Source organism: Grampus griseus (assembly GCF_964374135.1).
Source record: "Grampus griseus genome assembly, chromosome: 13".
Taxonomy (NCBI): domain Eukaryota; kingdom Metazoa; phylum Chordata; class Mammalia; order Artiodactyla; family Delphinidae; genus Grampus; species Grampus griseus.
This window is the reverse complement of record NC_139007.1, coordinates 41380313-41405932: the sequence shown is the minus strand read 5'-3', so window position 1 is coordinate 41405932 and position 25620 is coordinate 41380313. Positions and strand designations below refer to the sequence as shown.

General features: G+C 44.5%; 1 protein-coding gene across 3 annotated transcripts in view; it reads left to right on the top strand.

Annotated features, from left to right (window-relative positions):
* Positions 1 to 25620, top strand: part of FYN (FYN proto-oncogene, Src family tyrosine kinase) — a 209254-nt gene that overhangs the window by 148813 nt on the left and 34821 nt on the right. For 2 of the 3 annotated variants that reach the window (XM_082669299.1, XM_082669300.1), the window contains 6 exons: positions 7319 to 7576; positions 11106 to 11202; positions 17860 to 17958; positions 20715 to 20818; positions 21816 to 21965; positions 24577 to 24741. In XM_082669299.1, the coding sequence (XP_082525425.1) occupies positions 7330 to 7576; positions 11106 to 11202; positions 17860 to 17958; positions 20715 to 20818; positions 21816 to 21965; positions 24577 to 24741 (862 nt within the window). In that variant the 5' untranslated portion in view covers positions 7319 to 7329. Of the gene's footprint in view, positions 1 to 7318; positions 7577 to 11105; positions 11203 to 17859; positions 17959 to 20714; positions 20819 to 21815; positions 21966 to 24576; positions 24742 to 25120; positions 25277 to 25620 lie in introns of all 3 variants that reach the window. The other variant, XM_082669301.1, reaches the window with a different exon arrangement.

The following is a 25620-nucleotide window of genomic DNA, read 5'->3' as shown; positions in this document are numbered from 1 at the left end:
GCTTCCATTTCTTTTTTATTAGGTGCTTGTGGGTCCCTGGGCATTGGGGCACGGAAAGTTGTACAGAGGGAAGGAGAACTGCCGGAGTGTGAGCTGCTGCCTTGCGGCGTGGGGGTCATTTGAACAGGAGAAGCCAGAGAGTGGAAGCCAACAAATATTCTAGGTGCCAGGAATGTGGCTTTTTCTTAAAGTAATGTGACATTTTAAGAGTGATTTCTATTAGTTCGGTTCCCTTGCTGTGCGGTGTGGAACAAGGTCCATCCTCCTCGCCCTCCAGAGGGTCTTTGCAAAGCCATGTGTAAATGATCGAATGGGTCCAACTCCACCTCTTATTATTTCTGAAGCAAAGTTTTGACTTGATTTTTAAATAGGCTCTGGTTCTCCCATTGCTGCATGTGGCTAGTGTCTACATTGTAGATACTCCTGCTTTTACATCAGCCTTCTTACCCCAAAGGTATAATATTTTATCACCTGTGTTTGTGGGGGGCTCTTCCTCTCAGGGCTCCACCAAGAGTAGAAATCTGTTATTTTTGTGCTTGGAGGAAACATTACATGTATAGCTCAGTTTATGCAGTAAATGTGTTCCAGAAAGTTTATACGATGTAAAGCACATCATGTTTTCAGTGCAGTAGGACAGCTCCCTTTTACATCAAGGAACCCAGTGCTAACTCCTTCGTGGTATATATAAATACCGCGCCACATCTAGGAAGTATCAGGAAACTAAGGGCTGCTTTAATGGCATTGGCTAAACGTTCATTAAGATGCCAAACCACATCAGGGAAGCTGGTGACTCACCACGCCTGGCGTGGTCCCAGCACCCCTGCAGAGCCCACTGTCTTAGGGGGTATGGGCCGTGAATGTGGAGCAGTGGGGCCCAGTCCCTGAAATCAGGGCCTTCATTAGTCACGCACATGAGGTTGGGTTCTTCGGAGTCAGGGGTCTTCCCCACAGGTCTCTCCCTCCACACCTCCTACCCTCGCACCCACACCCTTGTGGGTAGCCAGGATTCCGTGGAGCAGGAGGCAAGGCTAGTGTAGAGGCGCCATGTGCTGGCCGTGAAATCAGTCTGTCTGGCTCCAAATCCCATCTCCACCCCTGACTGAGCTGTGAACAAATTCCCAAACCTCTCTGTTCCTCCGTTGTAAAATGAGGGGAAATAGCAATCCCACGTCTTAGGACTGTCATGAGAATTTAGTGAGACAACATGTTCCAGTACATAGCACAGCGCCTGGCTTGGAGTGAGCTTTCATTTGATATTGGTCATCACTGCTGAGATTGGAGCCTTCATCTCTGTGGTGCCTCATCCCACCAAAAGATGTTTTTGTTTTCTATTGCTGTGTAACAAATTATGACAAACTTAGTGACTTAAACAACACCCATTTATCAGCTCACAGTTCTGAGTCACAAGTCCGGGCACAGTGTGGCTGGGCTCTTACGCAAAGCTGAATTCAGTGTATTGACTGACAGCGTTCTCATCTGGAAGCTTGACTAGGGAAGAATTCATTTCCAGGTTTCTTTGGGTTCTTGACCCAGCTCATTTCCTTGTGGTTGTAGGACTGAGGTCTCTGTTTCTTTGCTTTCTGCCAGCTGGGAGCTGTTCTCAGCTCCTAGAGGCCACCCACATAGCCCCCTCTGTCTTCAAAGCCAGCAGTGGAGACTATCCCTCCCATGGAATGCCTCTCACACTTTGAATCTGCTCCTCTGGAAAGAGCCTATCCCTTTCAAGGGCTCACCTCATGAAGTCAGGTCCATCTAAGATAATCCCTCTTCTGTTAAAGTCAACTGTGCCAAAGAAGATAACCTAATCACAGGAGTGCTGATCCCATCATCCACAAGTCCCAGGGATTATCCAGGACTTATCCACTGGAGGTGGGAAACTTGGGCACACCTTAGAGATCTGCCTACTGCACCACCTTTTCAGCAAGGCACGTACTTCACGCCTTCCTTCCAGTTGGCAGCAAAAAGGATTTTCCCTCACTGGCAGAGTCCTGTGTGCTCTTTTTTCATAGCTGAGCTGGGGCCACTGGCTGGACCCAACACCAGTGCTGTGCGTGGTTCAGGCCTCAAGTATTTACATCTCTCAAGTGTCATCCCAGCTGCAACCTTTTCCCTGCTTCAGGGCCTTGGAGAATGTTTGTGCTTCAAAGAGGGTCCAGCCTGCTTTCTCTCCAGTCATCCCTGGCATCTCTGCCCTGGCTGTCCCCAGAAGACAGCACTGCCCGCACTCCCTGTGGGGTGTCAGAACCCAGGGTCCCACAAAGAGAAAAGCCACACTGTAAAGGACTGAAAATGCTAAAACATTGGGGTGACAGATGCTGTGGCCCAACTACCATTGCTACCAGTGAGGCCCTCCTCTCTCTCTAAATGTCCTGCTTCTGGTAGTTATGTGGGGAAAATTAAGGAAAGCCTTCCCTAAACTTTCAAGGGATTAGTTTTCCCTATCGAGAACATAGCAAAACACCTCAGGTTGACTCTTGTGAGTATTTCTGATTTTACAAGAATCGGGAGTCCCCTGCCGTGAATCTTCTGTGCTGAAGTCGACACATTTCTGATGTGTCTCTGCCACATCGTATCCTTTTGCCTCATGCTATTACTATTGACTGGAAAAGGGTGTTTGCTCGTTAAACCGCCAGTTTTTGCTTTTCTCCCAGAGAAGTGTGTGAAACTGGGCAGTCTATCTACAGTTCAGCTTTCAATACTTTTCCAGCTGTCCCCATCTGGGTTGCTTGTGTTTGGTTTCTAGGTTCTTAGTTCAGTTCCCTTTCTCGTTCTTTTCCTTTCATTGTGATACCTGCCCAGGTAAAGCAGAGACCAGCTAAAGGGATGGTGACTGACAGCCCCAGGAAACATGCCACATCAGAGCACAGGCCAGTGTGGCTTCACCATCACTCTCCAGAGTCTGGGCTGTTGGGAGCAAGGATGCCACTTATGCTGGAGGGCCCTTCACTTCTCCACACCCACCTAGGCTGGTTTCTGAGGCATCGCGCTTACACTGCTGAGATTAAAGTTATTTGTTGTCAGTTTCACCTTCCTCCTCCTGCCATCCCATTTATGTGTCTCAAGAGAAAGTAATTTGCTTTTGCAGAAGACTGCCAGTGGCCTTTTTCCTTTTCTGGTACCTAGCTCTCTCACACACCTAAAATCTCACAAGTCCTGCGATGTTATAACCTGGGCATACAGATGTTGCTTTATTGATTGGCATAGGAGGAAATGTGAGCGTATCTGTGTTGAATGTGCGTCTAGCAGACCAGACTGGGGTCTGTGGCATCAGTGGAGGGAATGTACGTTTGACCAGACTCATTCTGGATCGAAGTAGCCTATGCCCAGAGTAGCAGACAGATTCCATCCTTCATGTCAGCTTCAGTCAACCACTCAAGGGCTATGTGAAGAGGGATTCTGAGGCCACACGTGGTGTAGCACCAGAAGGCGCTGTGATGGATTGATGACGTCCATCATGCCCGCTCACAGGAAGGGGACGTGGCAATCCTTGAATGATTCTCTCTTTGGCAATTTCTGCCCGAGTTGCTTAATGCTCTTGTGTCACATATGAGCAAATTAAGGAAATTTTAAGTAAATCAGGTTTTACTTACATAGTAGAAACAGAGCCCTTCCGTTTACAGAAGAATTGGAGAATAGGGGGCTTCACCACAAGAACAGGGTCCTGCTGGTCACAGTGCTGTGCATCAGTTTTTCTAGGCATAGCAAAGCACAGAGGACGATGGTCATGAGGTCATGATGTATGATTTACTGATCAGAGTCCCTCCAGGGCCCCACTTTCAAGTGGCGTTATTCACCGTTTCCCAGTGCCCCACGGATCTTGAGCAAATGTATTAGTGCATTATATGTTCATGATGGACCCACAGCACAGGCCATAAAAGCCACACCACAGAACTGTACGTAATAAGGATGTTTTTATTTTAACCCGAATGCTCAGAACTTTGCTTCGTGGCAAGGAGCCCAAAGTCACACTGAGTACAACTCATGTAGCATCTTCTGATTCTTTCATCAGGAAATGGTTAGTCTGACCACCTCAAGTGGGAGGAAGAAGACCACAAGTTCGTATACAGATATTTTCATTGTGATTAAGTTTTAATGACCGAGCCCACATTTACCGATTTATTTCATTTTCTTCATGTTTGTCAGTGAAGTGAAGAGAGTACACAAGATCTGTGCAGAAACATTCCTTACTCAAAATGGTACACACACAAAGTGGTATAAAAGAGAATTGTTTTCTCCAAAATAATTCTGATAGAGTTTGGGTTTTTTGCATTTACTCATTTAACACATATTTTTTGAGCTTCTACTGTGTTCCAGGCACTGTTCTGGACACTGGAGATGCAATGATGGAACAAAAACTGAAAAATAATCGCTGCCTGCAAGGAGCTTACTGTTTGTTTCCTTCCATTATTTCATAGAATTATATAAAAGCTGTTAGGCATTTATTACAGTGGTAATACGTTTTTTAGTAGATTTTTGAAAGATTATTCTTTTCTTAGTTTGGTTAGATGTAGGGTCCTGTTTTCAGTAAGTTTCTGATGTAGGGTTTTGTTTTGATGGAATTGGAAGGGTAGTTTGTACTGAGAGTTCTCATTGGTTTTAGATTCTTGCCTCTATCACAAGGAGCAAACTTCTAGAGAAAAAAAACAGCATTCTGTCCATTCTTTAAGCTGCCGTTTTCCCCCTAGCATGCCCATTCTCCTAAGGAAGGCAATCACATGCATATAAGGGAAACAGCACTTAAACTGTTTCAAAGATATAGCTATAATTCTTTTCCTCTTCATAAATCAGGATTTCTTGACCTTGACACATTTACATTCGGGGCAAGGTGATTCTTGGTAGTTAGGGGCTGTCCCGTTCATTGTAGGATGTTTAGCAGCGTCCTTGGCCTCTTGCCACCGGGTGCCAGCAGTACCCCTTACCCTCAGGCTGTGACAACCAAATATGTCCCTTGGTCATGGACAGCAAAGTCACCCCCAGCTGAGAACCACTGATATAAATGATGTGATTCTGTGATTCAGGTCTCACATCCTCTAACTAAAGCAGATCAGTGAAATTCCTGAAAAGAGGACCTGGGACAAGCAGTGTCTTCTGTTGGCCTTTGTAAGATGCTCAGGACAGTGTTCCGCCAGGGAAGAGTTAATGTGAAGTGAGCAAGATATTTACCAGTCTTATGAAGCGACACCAACAACAAATGGTGAAACTCCTTCAGTCAGTCATGCCTTGGAGATATTTTGCATTTCCTATTGGAAACTTGTTAAAATCATATTCATTTACCGTAAGTTAGAGAGCATGTTGGACACAGTACACTGTAAGTTAATCTGGAATGATTTACGCGTAAATGTGTTCCAGATTTGGTGAGCTCAGCTCAAGCAGCAGGCGGCTCGTTTCCAAACATTTCCATTCTCAGCTAACGAGATTAAATTCAGTAAGTATTTATTGAAACATGTAATGTGAGAGGGCTTTAAACAGTCTGATATTGCTTCCATGACCCCGGCCAGCAGGAAAGCAGTGCTCTGAACAGTACCTCCCAAGAGTCTCCGTATCTGATGTGGCAACCCCATTTTGGTTTGCAAGATACATAGAGAAACTGGCTCTTTTCATTTCCCTTCACCACCTCAAGTCCCTTCCCATCTTGTACCAGCTGTGTTCTCCCCAGTGAATACATGTAATCACACATGATGTCATGTATTTCTTATTTGGTTCTTTGGTCCCAAATGGGCCACTTTTCAAAATTTTGGCAGGGACATCCATTGCAAGTCCTACCTCCCTGCTGTCAGCTGGACAGGGTATTACAGGACATTGCAGTCCAAAGTGGGGTCATTTAACCAACTCACCTTCCATTTCTGAATCTTCTTCACTTCTCACACATGCCAATAGATTCAAAACACAGGGCACACTACTGATAAAAATTATTGGAAGAAGAGTTGGCCTTGATGCAGAGAGAAAGAAAGGGTGAAAGAGAAACAGTGGGCTAGAGAATCTTCACTCATTCAATTGCTCTTTATTGAGCACCTGCTATGTGCCAGGCATTGGCTATATAGCTATGACAAAAACGGACAGAGCCCTGCTTTCCTGGAACTCGCAGTCTATTGAGCAATGAGACAAGTGGACAGGCCATGTTTTAATATGGCGCAATAGATGCCGTAATGAGGGAAGTCAAGATATCATGGGAGCACTTAGGAAGAGCACCGCCCCAGCCTGGGGGATGGCAGGGAAATCAGAGAAGGCTTTGCAGAGGAAGTGGTGTCTTGACTGAGACATGAAGGATATATTGTGTATCAAAGAGGAGGGGGCAAAAAGTGTTCAAAGCCATGTTCCAAAGACGAAAGGTGAGTGGGAAAAATAGAACCTTTGACGAACTGAGAAGTTAGGCAAGTTTGGATAGCAGAGTGTGAGACAGGAAGATTGAAGAGTAAGCACAGAGGAGCCAGCAAGGATGTGCTTCAGGATTCTGACTTGAGCACCTTGGTGGTACCATTTACTGAGACCAGCGCAGAAGAAGTAGGTTTGGTTTGAAGGAGGCTGGGGTGACAATGACTCAAGTTTGAATTCACCACTAATTCTAGAACATGGGAATGAGTTTTTAAATGTTTCTGAAAGATGTCAAAAGCTAATGGAAATTTGAAAAGTTAATTAGCAGGTTTAAATGATGTTGTTACTGTAGGCGATCGTGACATCCTGCAAATATACTCAGACCTCTTAGTTTCGGCCAATTGTATTTTTTTTCATCCAGTAATTATTTCTTAATTTTGATACTTACCATCATCTTATTGCTTAAAATTTACCAAATGTGTGCCTGAAGAATGGGTACCCGGGAACGAAGAAGTACAGTGAGCTGTTCCGGGGCTGTCTTCTGGCTTTTCCAACACTCCCGCACCCTGTTCTTTAGATTTCCTTTGCCATGATGGAAGTTTTTATTCTAGGATTGCATGCGCTCATGTTTGAAAGCTTCCACTACTTTTTAGGGTGACTAGAGAAAAGCATAAGTTAGTATTATTGGACTCTCTTTAGGCAGGTGTGTGATATTACAGAAGTGTAAGGGTGCAGACCTCATGCGAGGAAAAATGCTGCATGGTGAACATCGTACTCTGTGTTGATCCCATTGCCCGGAGCATCTGGGGAACAAATGTGATTGTCAAGTGAAAGGCACTGACATTGCTTCCAGCCGTCAACCGTAGCCACTGCTTTTCATGCCCCTCTAGGCCTGAAATATCCAACAGTGAGCTTTATAAACGATTCCTCTTTAATAGTCAAGCAACCCAGCCACTAGGGGGCGTCCAAGTTCATGTGCCTCTTTTTGTTTGTTTGTTTTCAACAGGAGTTTAGATAATGGGCTGTGTGCAATGTAAGGATAAAGAAGCAACAAAACTGACGGAGGAGAGGGATGGCAGCCTGAACCAGAGCTCCGGGTACCGCTATGGCACAGACCCCACTCCTCAGCACTACCCCAGCTTCGGCGTGACCTCCATCCCAAACTACAACAACTTCCACGCAGCCGGGGGCCAAGGACTCACCGTCTTTGGGGGTGTGAACTCTTCGTCTCATACTGGGACCTTGCGAACGAGAGGAGGAACAGGTCAGGATTAAGCTGCTCTTAAATCTTTTGGCAGTTGAACGTTTGTGCTCCTTTGAGGATTCAACATTTAAGTTTTTAATCACTGTCTGCCTAGCCACTACCAGATAAGGGGCTGTTAAAAATGCTGAAGGTTGATGGACAAATCTAGGTGCTGGCAACAGTGGTGCAGGGGACCCCAGTAGCTGCTCTGTGAGAATCCTGCAAGGGTTACGAGAGACAACCTGCTGCTGAGTCACTTGAGGCCAGCAGAAGTCCCAGGACTGGATCTGAATATGGATGTTTTGAGTTCTCCCAATGTGAAAGCACTCCTTCCCCGCATCCCCCGGTTAAGAGCACTTACAGGATAGTGCTGCCCTTTCAGCTGCCTAGCCTCCAGCCTGCCTGTCGCTTCCCAGCTGGTGAGGCCATTTGGCCACATTATTTTTTGGCCGTTTGTCTTCATTGATTCCTTCTCTGATGTTCCCATCATCTTCAGTATGGCAGAGTTTATCAGCCCTCAGGTATTTTCATGTATCTTTTGTAGTTTAAAATCAAATCTTATGTATCCTTAAGGAATCTTCTCATATTTCTTTTAGGTTTCTTTCTCTTTCCCTAGGCTGTGTTTCACTGCCATGTGCATTTGCTGACTTAGCTAATAACTTTGTAAAATATCTGGCCTACGTTCTCAGACATATGTTTTCTGAAATATTTGTAAGTTATCTCATGCATCCTTAGTCTTCCAAAGCCTCTCCCAGTATGTGAACCATGGTAACTAGATATTTGACATTATACGTTCCAAAATTGTCTTGTTTATTACAAAAGTTTTTAAAAATATACATCAACCATTATGCTGTCAGCTCATCTGGGAGCAGATGTCTTAAATAACAACCCATTGTGCCTTTTTACCTTGGGAGTTGGCACTGCCAAGGCTTCAGCAGATGTTTTCTTCCCTCTCTACCCAACGGGACAGTATAGTTATATCAAGGGGACCTGACCCAGAGCTGTGGGCAATTAACTACTTCTGTTCTGCCAACACTTCACACTCTGCTCGGTAGAAAAAATATTTTATGTTCACCCTTATGTTATGGGGAATCTAGCTTTTCCTTTAAAGCAGGCCTTGCATGGGTGACTGAAGGCTGGGCACACTTACTCAGCCTTCCTGGGAGGCACCTGGAATGGAGGGCGGAAGGAAAGAGGCCGTCAGGCAGTCTAGGGACGTCTGTCTCTGGAGGATGCTGGAGGACAAAAGGAGCCAGAAATGCCCCCAGCACACGTGCCCTTTGCCTGCTGGGAGAAGACAAGTACTTTGCCAGCCGGACTCTGAATTCTGCTGACACAGGCACTGACCTTGTGCGTTCACTCGTGAATGCTGGATATGAATCCTGTGTCTGCAGGTATCATTCATAAAGTCACTAGAGGGGGCTCCTTGCCTTGAACGTGTGGGTCTGTAACACCGTCAGGGACAGTGTTAGTATAAGAGGGCATCCGATCCCTTATGAGATGTGAAAGTTAAAACAATACTCGCAAATGTTGGTGGATTTTTCTGCCTGAATTATTTGGCTTTATCATATATGCACGTCTTTCTCCTCAACGTTGCTTTCAGTGCTCTAAGGCCAGGAACAGTGCCTGTGCATCCCTGTGACCTCCTTTGACTCTTCCCTCCGTCCCTAGAAGATAAAAACACCCTTTGACTCTTCCCTCCGTCCCTAGAAGATAAAAACACCCAGTGATTTCAGGATTCTGACTTGACTCTTCCCTCCGTCCCTAGAAGATAAAAACACCCAGTGAGCGATGCAGGGAGACAGTGGGCAAGTGGAAGTATCGTCCTCCTGTGCCTTGTCTTCCACACGGTGGAGCTTAGGATTGTTTTTAAATTCTGAACTGAAGCGAATCTGTTAACAGAGTATTAAATGAGGATAGGCATGGCCTTACAGGCTCCCACTCTGTTTTAAGCCAGTCTCCTTTCTAATTGTTCAAAGAAATCTTCGAAACGTTTTGCATTTTGTCAAATGAGCCCTGCTGCTTTGCATGGTCAGACCTTCTGCGTGCCATCCCTCCTGCAGGAAGTCCCGCTTGGGATGGGGTGGACAGTCAAGCCCCCTCTCTCCCTCCAGTTCTTGAATAGTCCCCAGGCACATCTGTTCCCTTGCAACTACCAACACAGCAAAACAGCAGCTTGGTGAAGCGCAGAACCTATGGTGTGCGTTCTTCAAGCCACATTAGGCACTTTGGGGTGTGTGGAAATCAAAATGAGAATCCAGAGAGCAGAGAAATGGGATGTATTTGTTATCAGTTGCTGCATAACAAATAATCACAAAACTTCGCAGCTTTAAAAGGATGCACGTTTACTGTCCCACAGTTTCTGTGGGTCAGAAATCTAGCAACAACTCAGCCGGGGCCTCTATTTCAGAGTCTCTCACAGGCTGCAGTCAAGGTGTGTTGGCTGGGCTGTGGTCCTCTCGCCGTCCATCCGAGAAGGGTCTGCTGCTGCCAAGTTCACGGCGTGTTGGCAGGACCCAGCTCCTCGTTGGCTGTTGGCCAGGGGCCACCCTCAGTTCTTTATCGCGTGGCCTCGCCAGCATGGCAGGTTGCTTCATCAGAGTGATCAAGCCAAAGTGGCGATCCAGACAGTCTGCTCGGAAGACAGAAGTCACCGTCTCTTGAAGTTGAAGCATAATCATTCACGGACATCCCATCACCTTTGCCATGTTCTGCTGGTTAGAAGCAAGTCACTGGGTTCAGCCACACTCAAAGGGAGGGGGTTGCACAAGGGCCTGAATACCAGGAGGTGAAAATCCCTGAGGGCTGGCTTAGGACTTCCTCCACATAGTAGGCAGAGTTCTAGGCCAAATGCAACACTGGACGTTCTTCAGTGTTGATGGTAAACCGCTGCAAGGCAGGAATGGCCTCTGTGGCGCGTCAGCCAGGTGAGGAAGAGTGAGGACAAGTCATGCGGGGAGGGGTGAGTCCACGGTGGAAGGAGAGCCAGAGAGAGGGAGTCCTGATGGCCTTGGCAGGTGCCAAGGGCAAGACATCCTCTGATGGGGTGAACATGTACGGAGAGGGTCTTCTCAGTGCCCGGGCTGCAGAAGGACTTTCCTGTTACATTCCGTGTCCTGTTATGCCGAGGGAAAGCGTAGTCCGTTTTACCCAGACCTGATGTGGGCTCCTGCACGGAGGAAGACGTGTGGGGTAAAGAGCGTCTGTAATTGCTGCAGAGCCCAGCAAACCTGAAGTATAATGTTGCTGCTGCCCCTTGGTTGTGGCCGTGATATCAATATCCATCTCTTCCCAAGGACTCATTCCAAGTGTACAGAGAGAAGTCCTTCAACTCTGGGTTTTAGTTGGATCAAATAATGCTTCCCCTACAAAGACCAAGGCATAAATTCAGCTTGTGACTCTAGTTTCACACAATTACAACACTGTATCATGTTATCAGTACTGATCAGATGTAAATTTTGAGAATGAGGTTTTAGTGAAGACTTAAATTTCTTGGAATTAATTTCCCCTGGTGTAATAGTCTCTCCCATTTTGATTTTGTTTTTGTCAGGAGTGACCCTGTTTGTGGCCCTGTACGATTATGAAGCACGGACGGAAGATGACCTGAGTTTTCACAAAGGAGAAAAATTTCAAATATTGAACAGCTCGTAAGTTTGGAGAGGGAGGGGGAAGCATGCACGCCTTTCAGACTGGGCAGCAGTTCTTGTGTTAGCAGTCTGCACCTTTTCAGATCTCTGAAATGCTAAGAGAACACTTGCTAATCAGTTCATTAATTCTCAGCCACTTAACTTGAGGAAAGAAGAGTGGATGAACCAGTGCGGTATTTTATGGCGCTGTATGTCCAGGGAGCTTTTTGGAAGATATCAGAGAAGCAGAGTCGATGGTTTTGGTTTTGGTTTAAAGGTTGTAAAAGCACCAGCCTCGCCCTCTACAAATCTAGTTTCAGGTGATTGGCAGGAGGCTGGCCTGTCCGCATTAGCCTCTCTGCCCGGAGATTTTCTTCACGTTTCACATGTTGCCCTAGCCTCACGTAAGGCTGGCAACAAGTTCCATTTTCAAAACTGCTAAATATTCCCATTGGCGAAGGCCGTGGAAGCCATTTTCCATAATGAAAATTTGCAAGTGACTGAAATCTTTGTGAGATGGAAGGGGAAGTGGTTTTGCCCACTCGAGAATGCCTACGAGCATGCCTTTTCAATGTGGCCAGTAGAAGCAGCAGTTAAGCAGGCAATGGGGAAATGTCAAGGGTGAGAATCACTCAGTTTTGAAATCCTCCATTTAATACTTCCTTTAGGGAGAGTAAATACGGGTGAGATTTCCCTATAGTTTTTAAATATTATGTCTGTTAGGTTAAGGCAGTGTGCACAGATGGGGGCCCTCCAGAAAAATCCAGGCACCAAAGAAAATGGTGGTGTCCCATGTGTGCAAGTCAGGCCCTCTCCCCAACACCTCAAGTTTCCCTCGTGAGCGCCCCCCAGTGGCTGGGGAAGAATGCCACTTCTCGGCTGAGGGCCCACCAGGAAGTTCTCCAGTGCTGCTACGTCGGGTTACTCTGCCCTCTGCTCTCTGAGCAAACTGGATTTCATGGTGGTGGAAGGGCCCAAAGTCTGGCCCTTCAGCTTTTCCAAGGGCAGGTGAGAGGCAGCCCTGCTCACCCCACCCATCCCAGGAAAGAGGAGCGGTCCTTGGAACAGGGAACTGCCTCAGGCCCTGAAAACTGCCTCCTTGTAAAACCCACCCCTTCCCTAGGGTGCCCCCAGCTCTCAGGACCACCTTTCAAGGGCAAGAATGGAATTCCTCCCGTAATAGGACAGTGACTCTTCCAGACATCAGAAGGCACATGTCCGTAGTTACAGGGTTATTTTTAAATATATTATTATCATCATGAACAGGAGGGTGGGTGGAATTTTTTTAACTTTTTATTTAAATGCAGATGGTCAAGTGCACAGATCAAAAGTGTGCAGGGTGGTGCTCGCACAGTAAGGCCGCTTAACTTAACAGTTAAAGTGGTATGTTTATGTTACACATATTTTACCACAGTTTTTTTAAAGTGTACCATTTGCGGAATTTACACAAACCAAACATGCCCGTGCAACACGTACCCAGATCAAAAAGAACATTACCTGCCCCCCATGAGCCCTCCTCCTGTAGCCAGAGGAATTTTTTTAAGCATAGTAAAGAGCTGCCGTTTACTGAAGGCTCCTTATGTGCCAGCCGTGTGCTAAGCTGCAAAGATTCTCATTTGCTCTCCACAGCAACTGTCTGAGGTGTGTCTCATAGTCATCTTTTGACATAGGAGGAGCCAGAGGCTCAGGGTAGGGAGCTCCCTGGGTGCACAGAGCTAGCAGGTGGCAAAGCCAAGGGTGGGATGCAGGGATGGCATCCCGAGTGAAGTGTCAGGTTCAGTGTTGGAAAGGCCCACATCAGAGGGGACCGAACTGTTGGAGTTACATGAAGGTTTGAAGGGAAATGGGGGAGGGGGGATTTGGCTTTGATATCTTCTGATTTATGATTCCTTATTGTTAATTTGATGCTCAGATGAATGCTTCTTGTCAGAGTCTACTAACTTTGAATTCTGAAATACACCCTCCTTCCCCTCCCAATTTTATGCAGTATTTCCTAAATGCCAAGGTTGGTTAGAACTTTTCAATCAACTTGTAACTTCTAAAAGGTAAGAATTAAGGAATAGCAGGAGGTACCATACATGGCTTTTCTTAGGTTTTCTCCACACTGCACATGGATTTACGTGTTGGGTTGCAGGGCACTTGGAAAGCCGGTCCTTGCCCAAACCAAATTTGTGACTTCTTCCTTTGTTAGTCTGGACAGGATCTAGAGTGGCTTCCAATTGGAGTTTTGGAGAAACATTCGAGGAAGACCCGACCTGCCTCAATCTGTGTTTCATGATTTACATGCATGGCCATTAATGTTTACAGAAGGCTTTTGAACCTCTGACCCTCTTCTCTTAGAAGACAATATTACAAAGGCTTTTTATCCCTTTAATGTTATTCCTTCTTGCCAGTGGAATTTCTCATCCTACGTGCCATTTAAATGCCCTTTTTCAAGGTTATGGCATGGAAATAAGGTTTTCGTAACAAACACAATATCCTGAAGTCAAGGGTAATAACAGGGAAGAGAAAATCATGAAGGAAAAACAAAGCAATCGTACAGAACCAGACGGCATGTGTCTCCTTGCCCCTGCCCGTGCCTCTCCCAGCCCCTGGCTCTCATCCCTTGAAAGAGAGAGGGACAGGGCTGTGTTCTCCCTGGGGCAGCTGCCACACCTCCTAGTGTGGGTCCGCCTGCTCCTTTCCCTGTCAAGAGGCAGGAACTGGAGGCCACAGGGCTGGCTTTTGTGTTTCACAGTGCAGCATAAACCACGTGGTAATGCACGTGTGCCCATGCCCGGAGCCGACGGCACTGCTTCCCACCGTGGGGATGGGAGGTCCTTCGTGGACCAGGTGTAGGGGCTCAGTGTAGGGAATTTGGACATTATTAAACTTGACCCATTTTGAATATGTGAATTCATCTGTTTTATTCCCTGTTTTCACATTTCATGACTAGCGATGTACCACCTAGAAACAGCAACTCTAAAATGTAGTAGACATTTTACACAGCATGGAGTGGTGCTCCCTGCCTAGGGTAGTGACTCCTTTAAAGTTCTTTTCATTGTGATAAGAAGAAATCTGGTTTAGAGCCCATGTAAACATTTGACAAAATTGTTATGGATATGCCCTATGAGAGTAAGATGGGCAGTGACAAAATTTAGAAAGAATCCAGCACTTATAATAACGCTCCACAGCTCCGTAGATCAAGGCTGACTTCTGTTTGCAAATGTCACTTCCTGGCTCCATCAGGGCTCCAGACTCCCAGCTCCTGGGACCACAAGCCATCTCTGAGCAACTCTGGGGATTGGGAAGAGGCTCTTTTACTAAGTGTTTACATTAGAACCACAGGGGAAGCAGTTACGGAAACTTAAACGCTCTTCTAAACCAGAGGCAGGGCTTAAATCATATATTCGAATCAGAGCAAGATAGCAGTTGAAGAAAAACCTCACCAACTCTGAATTAATGAAATAACTGGACTGTAAGAACTGTTTCAAGGAATGCAACTTTAATAATACTAATTACTCCTAGTAACTCAAGTAAAGAAAGAAAAAGTAGCACAGTAAAGATCCTGTTTTCCTAAATCAAGGTGAATAAATTGTATAGAGTATATTATTTATTTGTAGGTGAATTGGGCTCCTAGTGTATTAAACAAATGATTTATTCATTTGCTTAAAAGGCTTTTTTGATGTCTTGAGTCTGTACCAGCCTGTCTGGACACAACATGTGAGTTTTACTACATAATACATTGTGTCCTTGTCACCCCATAGCTCCTTTGATGGAGAAAGTGACCCTGGATGGCCTCAAAAAAGAGAAAAGGATTTTATCTTTCTCAGTTTCTCATGAGTAACTGAAAACCCTTGTGAGATTAATGGAGTCACTTAAGAGAAAATCATGAATTCCTGATACAGGACTTTCGAACAGTCTGATAGTTGGATTCTAATCTGTGCTCAACTATTTAGGTGGCAAGACCAAAATGAGATAGTTAATGCTGGATTTGAAATGAAAATAACTTGATTAATACCACGTCACCTGAATAAGACTGGGCTGTCACAACCTGCAACAAAGTGCATTGGCTTCCTGCCCCAGACAACATTTCCATGTACCCCAAAATTGATAGGTGACTTTTTTTTAAAAATTTAAATCAATTAGAACTAACTCAGTGAAGGTTATCTTGCAGTAAAAAAAAAATAAGCCTCTGCTGCAAGTACTTAATATTTTCCTCACTGTTCGGGAGATTTCCCAGGGGTGTGTGTGTGTGTGTGTGAGGGGGGGGGGGAGGGAGGGAGGGAGGGAGAGAGAAAAGAAAAGAAAAGAAAAAAGAAAAGAAAGGCTGGAGGTGATCGGTATGGTTATTTTTTATGATGAAATGTCTCCATCTAGTGGAATTTCAGAGCAGTAAAAATGTCACCACATTAAAATGAAGATAATGGCTCGAAAGCAATTTCCTTAAATGCATGCAGTGTTTAAAGAAAAAAGCAAACTTCCACATATGTTCTTAGATAATATACTTATAACTGCATGTATTTCTTTTGGAGGATGTAGAAATGAACCCAATACAAACTGTTTAAATGTTAGCATTTTTAATTTCATGATTTGAACCTAAAAGGCAGAGGGTCAAGATAGGGGAGCAACACAGGGTAGATTCCACACAGCTGGATGGATCTAGTTCTTAAGTTGGGGGGTGGGTTCACAGGTGTTCATCTGTACATACGGTCTTTGGTACGTATAAATTATTTCATAATAAAAATCTGGACATAAACTAAATTTAAGGTCATTAATAAAAGACTTTCTGGGGAAAATCATCTCCCTCTTTTGATTGATTTGTTTAAATTTAATAGGGTAACAAAAGAAAGACTGAAAAACCAACTGAAACATAAGTGTTTTAAAGCCTTTGCCAGCACCCTGTCTCCTTGTGAGCTATTCTGTGCTACTCGTGCCACCTGACGCTTTCCCGCAACTGCACCTGTAGCACATGTGGGCTCGTCCGCATTTGTCTATCGCTGTGTTAAATCCTATATGGAGTCATTGCTCATCGTCACCTCGCTGAGAGGCAGTCTTTAGAGGATGGGTCATTGGAGTAAGGCTTGCATTTAATATGGAGGCTGGTTATCCTCTACCTAATTGCATCAGTCTGGGGAGGATCTTGACCAGGGCCAAAAGCCAACATTTGTCTTCCCTGTCTGAGGGCTTTGACACACAGCCCAGCAAAAAAGTGATTTAAAAAAAAAAACACAACAACAAAACAGCTTGGGATTTCTCTTGTTGCCTTCAAGGACCAAAAAAGGAAGGAGAGAAGGTGCTGGGCTTCTGGTGATCAGAAGTCTAGGAGGTCTCCATCTACTCAGGGGCAGTGCACCCTCCCTTCCCCCTTGCGCTCCTGACCGCAGGCCAGTGGAGGGCTCTGCAGCACTGTCGGCGTCAGAGCTACAGCCCCACATACATGCTAACCGTTGCTGATGGGAAGAGGCACGCACTCCTCCCCTGCTCTCTGTCACATGCAGCTATGCGAGTCTGAGCAAATGAACTCTAACCGTTTAATGTATTCATCTGTTGCAAGCTGAGAGTGGTATTCTCACCCCCCTTTCACATCCTTCTGCCTGCAGCGCTGAGAGCCCCACAGATGAGCCCATGCTGTTGCTGGAACGCTGGGCTACACAAAGTGGTGGGACTGAGACTCTCATCCCCTTAGCGAGTTTTCGTTCTCTGCCTGCACTTGCACGCACACAGCTACACCCACCCTTCCTCTGCTACCCTTCAGACTCAGAGCAGTGCTGTCAATACTTGATGAAATAACCTCAGGGAGAAAGTGTCTGAGCAAAGGCGTAACCTACTGTACGCTTTATTCTTCTACCCATTTTCTTGAGAGCAAACAAGGCAGGTATTCATCTCTTCACGGGCCTCCCAACAGGCTTCCTTTCTCAGGTGATAGGCAACTATAATGTCTGTCTGCTGTCCATCTTTCTGTCTGTCTGTCTGTCTGTCTCTCTCTGCCTCCCTCCCTCCCTTTTTTTTCTTTCCTTCTTTCTTTTGAATCATTTAATGTCTGACAAAATAATGCTAAAGCCAGCGGCTTGCATCTCTCCAGAGGTACCAGGATGTTGGTCGCCTCGGGACCGGGGATGAAATAGAGACTGTTAGCCAGATTAGCAGTGCATGCTTTTTTTTTTTTTCCAGCTTTATGGATATATAATTGGAAATATGACATTGTATAAGTTTAAGGTGTACAATGTGATGGATTGAAACGTATATTGTGAAATGTTTACTACAAGAAGATTAGTTAATACATAGGTCACCTCACATAATTACAGTTTTGTTGTTACAATGTTTTTCTTAAATAGGCGGGAGGGGGGGGCGGCGGGGGGGCGGAGTTCCCTTCCCTTCCCTTCCCTTCCTCTCTATGTAAGTTGGAGACACTTAACAAGCAAAACGCCCTCTCCCCCACTAGAGCCCCCTCATGGCCAGGGTCCTACATTCTGAATTCATAAATAAGGCAAGAGATGAGAGACAAAGCTGGCTTCCTCTCTGCGCTGACACAGATTGTAACCATTTGACCCTCACAGAAGGCTGTGTCGGAGTTTGAAGAAATCTAGTAGTAGAATGACTAGGAGATAGTCCTATGCTCTTACAACACAGAGTCTGTGACTGCAAAACATTGAAATGGTCGACATACTCACTTACGTTTCTCTTTTTTCCCTGCAGGGAAGGAGATTGGTGGGAAGCACGCTCCTTGACAACTGGAGAGACTGGTTACATTCCCAGCAATTATGTGGCTCCAGTTGACTCCATCCAGGCAGAAGAGTATGTTTTGTTGTTTTCAGTTAACTACTTGCTTTTAAAGTTAGTTGCCCTGAATCAGTGCCATTAACATTGTGTAAGTGGGAGAAGTAGTTCACTAGAGCGATTAAGGGGTGAGAGGATGTGGCAGTGCTTGTCTCCCAGGCTCTATGCCATGGTTTTTGCCACATCTGGATAATACTTGTACCCTTATTAACTTAATGGTTTTCTTAAAGCCTGCTCACTTTTAAACAAACATTTATTTTGAGAAGAAGCTTTATATTAGTACCTTAAATGAAAACCCAATATTACTTGCCATAGATAGAAATAACCATAAGAAAGTGATGAAATTCTAGCTAGAGCATGTATTATTGCCAACCCAAGGATTTAAGCCTGCAGTCTGCTGAAGAAAAGAGGAGAGGGGTGGGAAGAAGGGGGGGATGGAGAGAGAGAGAGAAAGGGGAGGGTGTAAGTAATTGTTAAAGATCAATTTGAGCTTTTTCTCCTCGATGTAATCAGAAATGTTAGAGGGGTGCTGAAAAGACATACTGTCCACACCGCAGGTAGGAGTAACTCACATGCAGTGTATCCTACCACTCGGGAAATCCTGTGGTGATGCATGTCAAATGGTCCTTTCCTTTGATGTGAGGTCTCGGGTGGTTTCTTTCATAGTAGATCGTGACTAACAGCCCAAGGATTTCACTGATGGCAATTTCGGCAGGTGGTCGATAGGCTGAGGGAATTCTAGAGGGGACAGCCATGGTTCCTCCTCCTGACCTGTGGGGATTCACAGGCACTTCCAAAGTGGAGAACTGTCAGAATGGCTCCTGTAGCGGCCCTAACCTCTGAACCGAGGGGAAAAGAGGTGGGACAGGATCTCCCAAACATGAGACCCAGGCCTTCCCCCTGACACCTTGGGGACCTGCCTCTCCTGCTTGGTGGGGCAGGCCTGACTTACCAGAAAGGTAGCTGAGAAAAGTCAGCCACGCAGCCCAAGCTTTGGCTCTGATATTTAATATGCCCTGGTTTGTTTAAGCACTGCAGGGAGGATTAGACTCCACACCCCAGCCAGATCCCCAGTGGGATTGCTCTCTCGTCTTTAATTCCTCTGTATTTCCTCTAAGAAGATCTGGTTTGTTTCCCACTCTCAAATACCAGTGGTTCTGAGCTCCTTTTTTCCCTCAGTGAGTGTGTTTCATCATCGGTGAATAAAGGAATCCGTATGGAATCTTTTTTTAGGGCAGATTTGCAAACATCTTTGTGTTCTTTCAGAATAAAAGGTACCACCAAAATGCAGCATTACTTTGACTTAACTGGGATCCTACCCACAGTATATTTAAGTTACATTTATAATGGTCAGGTTTTTTAAGTACTTTGTTTTTAAAGAATAAAATAGCATTTTAAAAATAATACCTTTGGTTTTACATATGCAATTAATTACCATTATCTTAAAATACGATTCTTTTAGTACACGCCACTGTTCCAGTGGTTCTCTTTTCATCACTCTTCCTATTTACACTGCATTTTAATTGGGTTATTGATACAAACCCAGAAAGTCATTTCTCACAAATAATTGGTGTAATTCCCTTTATACCACCTAGCACTAGGTTAGGATTGTTGCAATCTTGTGCCTTTAAAAGTCACTGAGGAGCTGGCATGCAGCGTGTCTTTTCTTATCTTCAGGGAAGCTCTTTCATTCACAAAAGAATTTGATAGTGAACATATAATAGCTATGCACAAGTATAATGAATTGAAATTTCGTTTTAGAAACTGGATCCTTTCACAGTCAAATATTCTAAAAATTGTTCCTGTGCACAGATTCCGATGGAATGCCACCAAGTTCTCCCTAGGGCTCTTGGAGCACCTGCTGCTCACTCAGCACCTGGTGCAGAAACGTTACCCAAGTGCCAGGCAGTGCTTAGGGCTGGAGGGTGCAGGGGGAGGTGAAGATGAATAAGGAAGGTCGGCAGGTGTTGTGATGTGATACCTCCTAAAGTGGCACGGGAGTGTCATTACAGGGAGAGTATGAACACGTTTGTGACACTGAGTGTTTTTAAGTGTTTACGCTGGTTGACCGTACGCAGTAACCTGGCCCTGCAGCTGTGCTAGAGCTCACGTGCGGCAGGTCACAGCCCCGCCATGCAGCAGATGCCTTTTATCCATCCAAGTCCTCACCCCTGCTGGAAAGGAAGAAAAGAGGAACAGGCATCCAGGGACAGCAGTCATCTCAAATTAGGGGTAGCCTTGACCATTTTCCTTCAGAGTTGCTGTAGGTAGGAAGTTACTGAAAATACCATGTCTTTGTTCTTTGTCCATTCTGACTGACATTTTTTCAATGCTTGATTAATGATCTTTATAGACACTATGACTGTGTTTTGTTATTTCCCAAGGGTTGTAATTATGCTCAGAAATCCAGGGTCTTGTAGAGGTGCGTGGGAAGGGTCTCCTGCAGTTGCCATTTCAAAACAGGGTCTTGGGTTTCTCTTTTTGTGCATGTGGGTGGCACTTTTAACACAAACCCACCAGTCCCTGTCATCTCTGGAGGGAAGAAAAATAACCTGCAATTCAAATCTGATCGTTTTTCAGGAGTGAAGGAGATGGATTAGGGATGGAATCAGGAATAGATTGAAAGGGAATTAGATGAGGCTAGGGAAAACGACACAGGGTGAGGCTAAGGATGGAGTCGGACGTGAGGAGGATTCACAGGCAGAGGAGCTGATGCTGTTGCATTTTTGCAAATGAACGTCAAAAACATTTCCTTCCCTTGATCTCATTTCAAGGTGGTACTTTGGAAAACTTGGCCGAAAAGATGCTGAGCGACAGCTTTTGTCCTTTGGAAACCCAAGAGGTACCTTTCTTATCCGTGAGAGTGAAACCACCAAAGGTAAGATAACGAGTTGAAGAACGTGGCTTGTCATTCAAATCTGTGGATTAGTCAGAGGGGATGAAAGGCTTATCTCTAACGTACAAGGGTGTTTAAATGGCACATATCCTCCCTGTCTGGTGAGCAGAGTCCTATATTCAGTTTCCCCTCCAGGCTCTAGAACTGCAGACAGTTCCAAAAGGACTACAGAGGCTCAAAACCAAGACCTTCCCCCTGGAAACAGGGGCTGGGACCGCTTCTCTCCTCCACGCATGCAAGATCATAGAATCTTCAGAAGTCCTTTAGAAGTAGGATTTTCTGAAACTCTTAGTTCCTCAGGCACCAATCACACAGGTTGTTTTTTGCATTTCTTTTGTTTTTTCCACAACTAAGGACTTCTTTTCCTCCATCTGCTGGCCTTCTCATTATGTAACAACTCATTAGAACCCAATAGACGAGCTGGGCCAAAGAAAAAGCAGTGGCCTTCTAGCTTGATATACCAGACACTAGTTATCTGCTACTGTGAAAAGTGTTCTGAAGCAAGAATTGGAAGCTCAGTTCTAGAGAAACAAGTCCATAGATTTCTTCAGTACACGCCACCCCTGCCTCTGTGATGCCCTGTGGGTAACGGAGACTAGGGCAGCGATCTCAGCCGTGAACATCTGTGCTTCCCTTCATCTTGCCCGGGGGGAGTTGGGTCTATGCCATGTTCACCAGCACAAGTGTACTGAATAGAGTATCACAGGGAAAAATCCAGAGAGCTTTCATTCTCAAGGGTAGAATCATTTTATTGCTAATATCTTCTGACATTTGCAGGAAAAGGGTGTTTTCTTCCTATGTTACTGAGTGGAAGTGTGTGTGTGTGTGTGTGTGTGTGTGTGTGTGTGTGTGTGTGTGTCTGTCTGTCTGTCTGTCTCCTCTTGATAATTATAAATCAGAATACTCAAGTAAATGAGACCCAAAAAACAAATTGGTACTCAAAATGATTGGAGCTGCTAATGCCTTGCACATTTCCCAGGTGCCTATTCACTTTCTATTCGTGACTGGGATGATATGAAAGGAGACCATGTCAAACATTATAAAATTCGCAAACTTGACAACGGTGGATACTATATTACCACCCGGGCCCAGTTTGAAACACTTCAGCAGCTTGTACAACATTACTCAGGTAACCTGAATTCTAACTGACTGCTAACCATTTGGATGCTGGAGGGTAGGGGTGGGCCCAGAGCGGGAAAGGGGAAAGAGGTACAACGAATATATACAAAGGCACTAGGAAAATACTTTTCTTTGCTAGCCCTTCAAGGTGGGGCTTGGCCAAATAGGTTCTATCACTGTTTTTTCCTCCATAGTTATTATTAGTTCCAAATGTTTGTCAAAAGATTATACCATTCAAGTTCCCCAAGTAGAAAGCGACAGGTTAAATTTTAAAAGCTGTTTGTTTTTTTGTCTTCATCTTGAAATCCTTGGAAGTTATCTCTTCCTGTTCCCCTGCAGAATATAATTCAGGAGCTGTGAAAGGAAGAGGGTGTGGTCTCCAAGGGAGCACTTCCACGGGGCCTCCTAGAGGGTGTGCTGTGTTTCTACCATTACTTTACACTCAGTGCTGTAGCGGGAATGGCCGCACATGCATTTCATTGTCATGACTAGATGACTTTCGCAATCTATTTATCATGTTCTACTTCCCCACCAATACTTCCATTTCCTAACTAGACTTAGACATATATGATCCACAGCTCCTAAATCTGTTACAGCTGTTGTATTAAATTAAACTTTTAAACAGTAGATCAGTCTCTGTCCTAACACCCAGACATCACCACTAGTCTGTTGTTCCTAGAAACATACAATTATTAGGTATTTAGGTGTGTGATTTGTACATTTTATTAAAGAAGGTGGTTTTATGTGCAGTTGTTAGGATGATTGCTTTCTTTCCTAGATTAGCAAGTCAGTCCCACTATATCAATATGTACACACCAATAGATAGGGATATGCATGTACAGATAGAGATCTATGGCCCGTTAAACCCAATAGTTTTTTGTGTGATCCATATATACATTTTATATTATTCTTCAGGACAATGACGAGACTCCAAAATAGTACATGGCTTGACTTCAACTATTGCTCTATGCTCATTCATTTAACAATATGTGTGTATAATTTTTTAGCACCAAAAAAAAGCATTTTTTTGAAAATGGCAATAAATGTCTATCTGTTGATCCTGGGCAGTAATGAACAAATGAAAACATTAATAACACTTGAAGTACTTGTTGATTAGGGCAGGGGGTATCTTTTGTCTATGTGGATTCTAATGAAATACTTGGGAGAAATGGAGCAGAATATCTCCCTGCGCTTAAGTGATATACTCAGAATGCCTGCATGTTGTAAGGATTTTTCAAATGCCTAAATATATTTCATTACAGCCAAACATCAGCTGGATCCCCAGGGTTTGGATCATTTGAAAATATTGTGTTGGAAAGGGCACCTTAATAACATCATAAAGCTGGAAGGAGAGAAGGGATATGAAAAGCAATAGACATTTTTTAATCTCAAAAAAAATCCATCTTGAGACAGATTTGTTTTTATATTGGTTTTTCCTCTTCCCTCTTTCTCTCCCTCACACAATAAAACGCCTTTGAAATATTGACACATAAATAATTTCCTGCCTTAATGTCTCCGAACCTGATTCTATCAAAAAAGAAAGGAATAAAAAGGCACTTGCAGCTGGTTCCTGGAGAAAAGGCCGCAACACTACATTTTATTTCCCTGGATTTGAGGGGTCTCTGGTGGGGTATGGCTGGTGAGGCTCTGTCCGCCTCAAGCCAGGCACTCTGCAGCTTTTGTTACTGCCCTGATTCCTTATCCATTGTCACCTTTCTCACCTGACTGATGTTTAACTGGGCATTTAGACAATTTTCCCTTACCACTGCTAGGTTCTAAAAGGCTTTTTCTTTAAAGAGAGAGAGACAAAAAGGAAAAAAAATCTTCCAAATAACCTATTAGTGATAACGACTTTTTCCCTTCCTCTTTTTCATAGGAAATAGAGTTCTCTCGCATCCTTGAGTTTCTGCAAATTTTAGTTTCCATTCTTTCTCGTTTCAAACCAGACTCCTAAATTATACATCGGAGACTGTTATAAAGATTTTTTTAAGGGAAAATAATCAAAAAAGCAAGAGTTTCTGACTGGTAGAATAGAGTCAGTTCAAACTGCCAAGGAAATCACTAGAGAAATATGACCTCTTTTTTCCCTTGCCAGGTATAATTTTCAGCCTTACTAGTTTATAACAGTCTAATGTTCTGTACAAGAATCCTGTACTGAAGTTACAATTTTAAGTATATTCATAGCAAAGAGAATCCCCAAACCCTAGATATTAGACAGGGGCAAAAGACAGTTGTGCTGACATTCTGTGGTCCAGATGTGCCTTTTGAAATCAGCGGAGGTATTTGCAGAGTTCCGGAAGCCATGTTATTAGCACGTTGGGCTGAAAACATTTTTCTTATTCAGTGAGCACAGAAACCAAAGCGGTCTGTATCTGTATATACATATAGACTCTATTAGACCTGGGGGTATGCAGTCATCCAAATATAAAACGTCCTCTATTCTACCTCCAACAAACATGTTTCAGCGTGTGGTGTCTAATCTTCCAAGACATGTGTAGTTCTCTGCTGACATAGCACTGTTTTGAGTAACGCTGTGTGCTGGCTGGGTTTGTGCACCTGTAAGTGTTGTTTCACGTGTTTGCTTTTCTTTTCCCCTCCTGCTGCTGTCCCTGCCCCACCAGAGAGAGCCGCAGGCCTCTGCTGCCGCCTAGTAGTTCCCTGTCACAAAGGGATGCCAAGGCTTACCGATCTATCTGTCAAAACCAAAGATGTCTGGGAAATCCCTCGAGAATCCCTGCAGTTGATCAAGAGACTGGGAAATGGGCAGTTTGGGGAAGTATGGATGGGTATGCTGAGACTCCATTACTCTATTACTAGCTTTCTTGTTTGGGAAGTCCCAAACATCAAAGATGGAAGGTGAAAATAAAGACTTTTTGGCCAAGAGGAACATGTGAATTACTAATAATTTTGATTTTGATTTCAGAATTCTGGTCAAGATTGGAAAATGGCTCAAATGATACTACTATATGAGCCTCAATTCATAAACCAGTAAATGCTACAAGGAATATTCTAGCCTGCACCAAATGCCTTCATTTCCAACTGCAAATGTTTGTGAAATGAACTCGGTGTCACCCTGAAGGGCACGTCACCTCCCATCTTTCCTAGTGCATGCATGATTATGGATTATAAGGACTGTGTTTTCTTTATTAATTCCCTTTCCTGTAGAGAAAGCGGATGGTTTGTGTTTTAACTTAACTGTGATTGCATCGAGTTGTACCCCACAAACTTCTGGATTGGCTAAAGATGCTTGGGAAGTTGCACGTGATTCCTTGTTTCTGGAGAAGAAGCTGGGTCAGGGGTGTTTCGCTGAAGTGTGGCTTGGTAAGGCAGAGGGCACATTTTGTTTTGGCTGCATCTCAAAGCCAGTTAAAAGAACAGTTTTAAACAAAAACATATACAGCCGTTGGGACCAAGTCGCTTAACCTGGATAGCTAGACGGGCACAGGCCATCCAGATTATACCCTTCTATCCTACTTCATGTGGTTAATTAAGGTACACACAGAACAGAAACCAGTACAATAAGACTCTGGTGTTTCCTTTTCCTCAGATGTGGGAAGGTAAGATTCTATAGCTGGGCTAATACAGGGGAAGACCATGGACTTTTTTTGCTCAATAGCCTGGATTTGAAGCTTTTCTAGCTGATTAACCATGGGCAAGGGAGATTA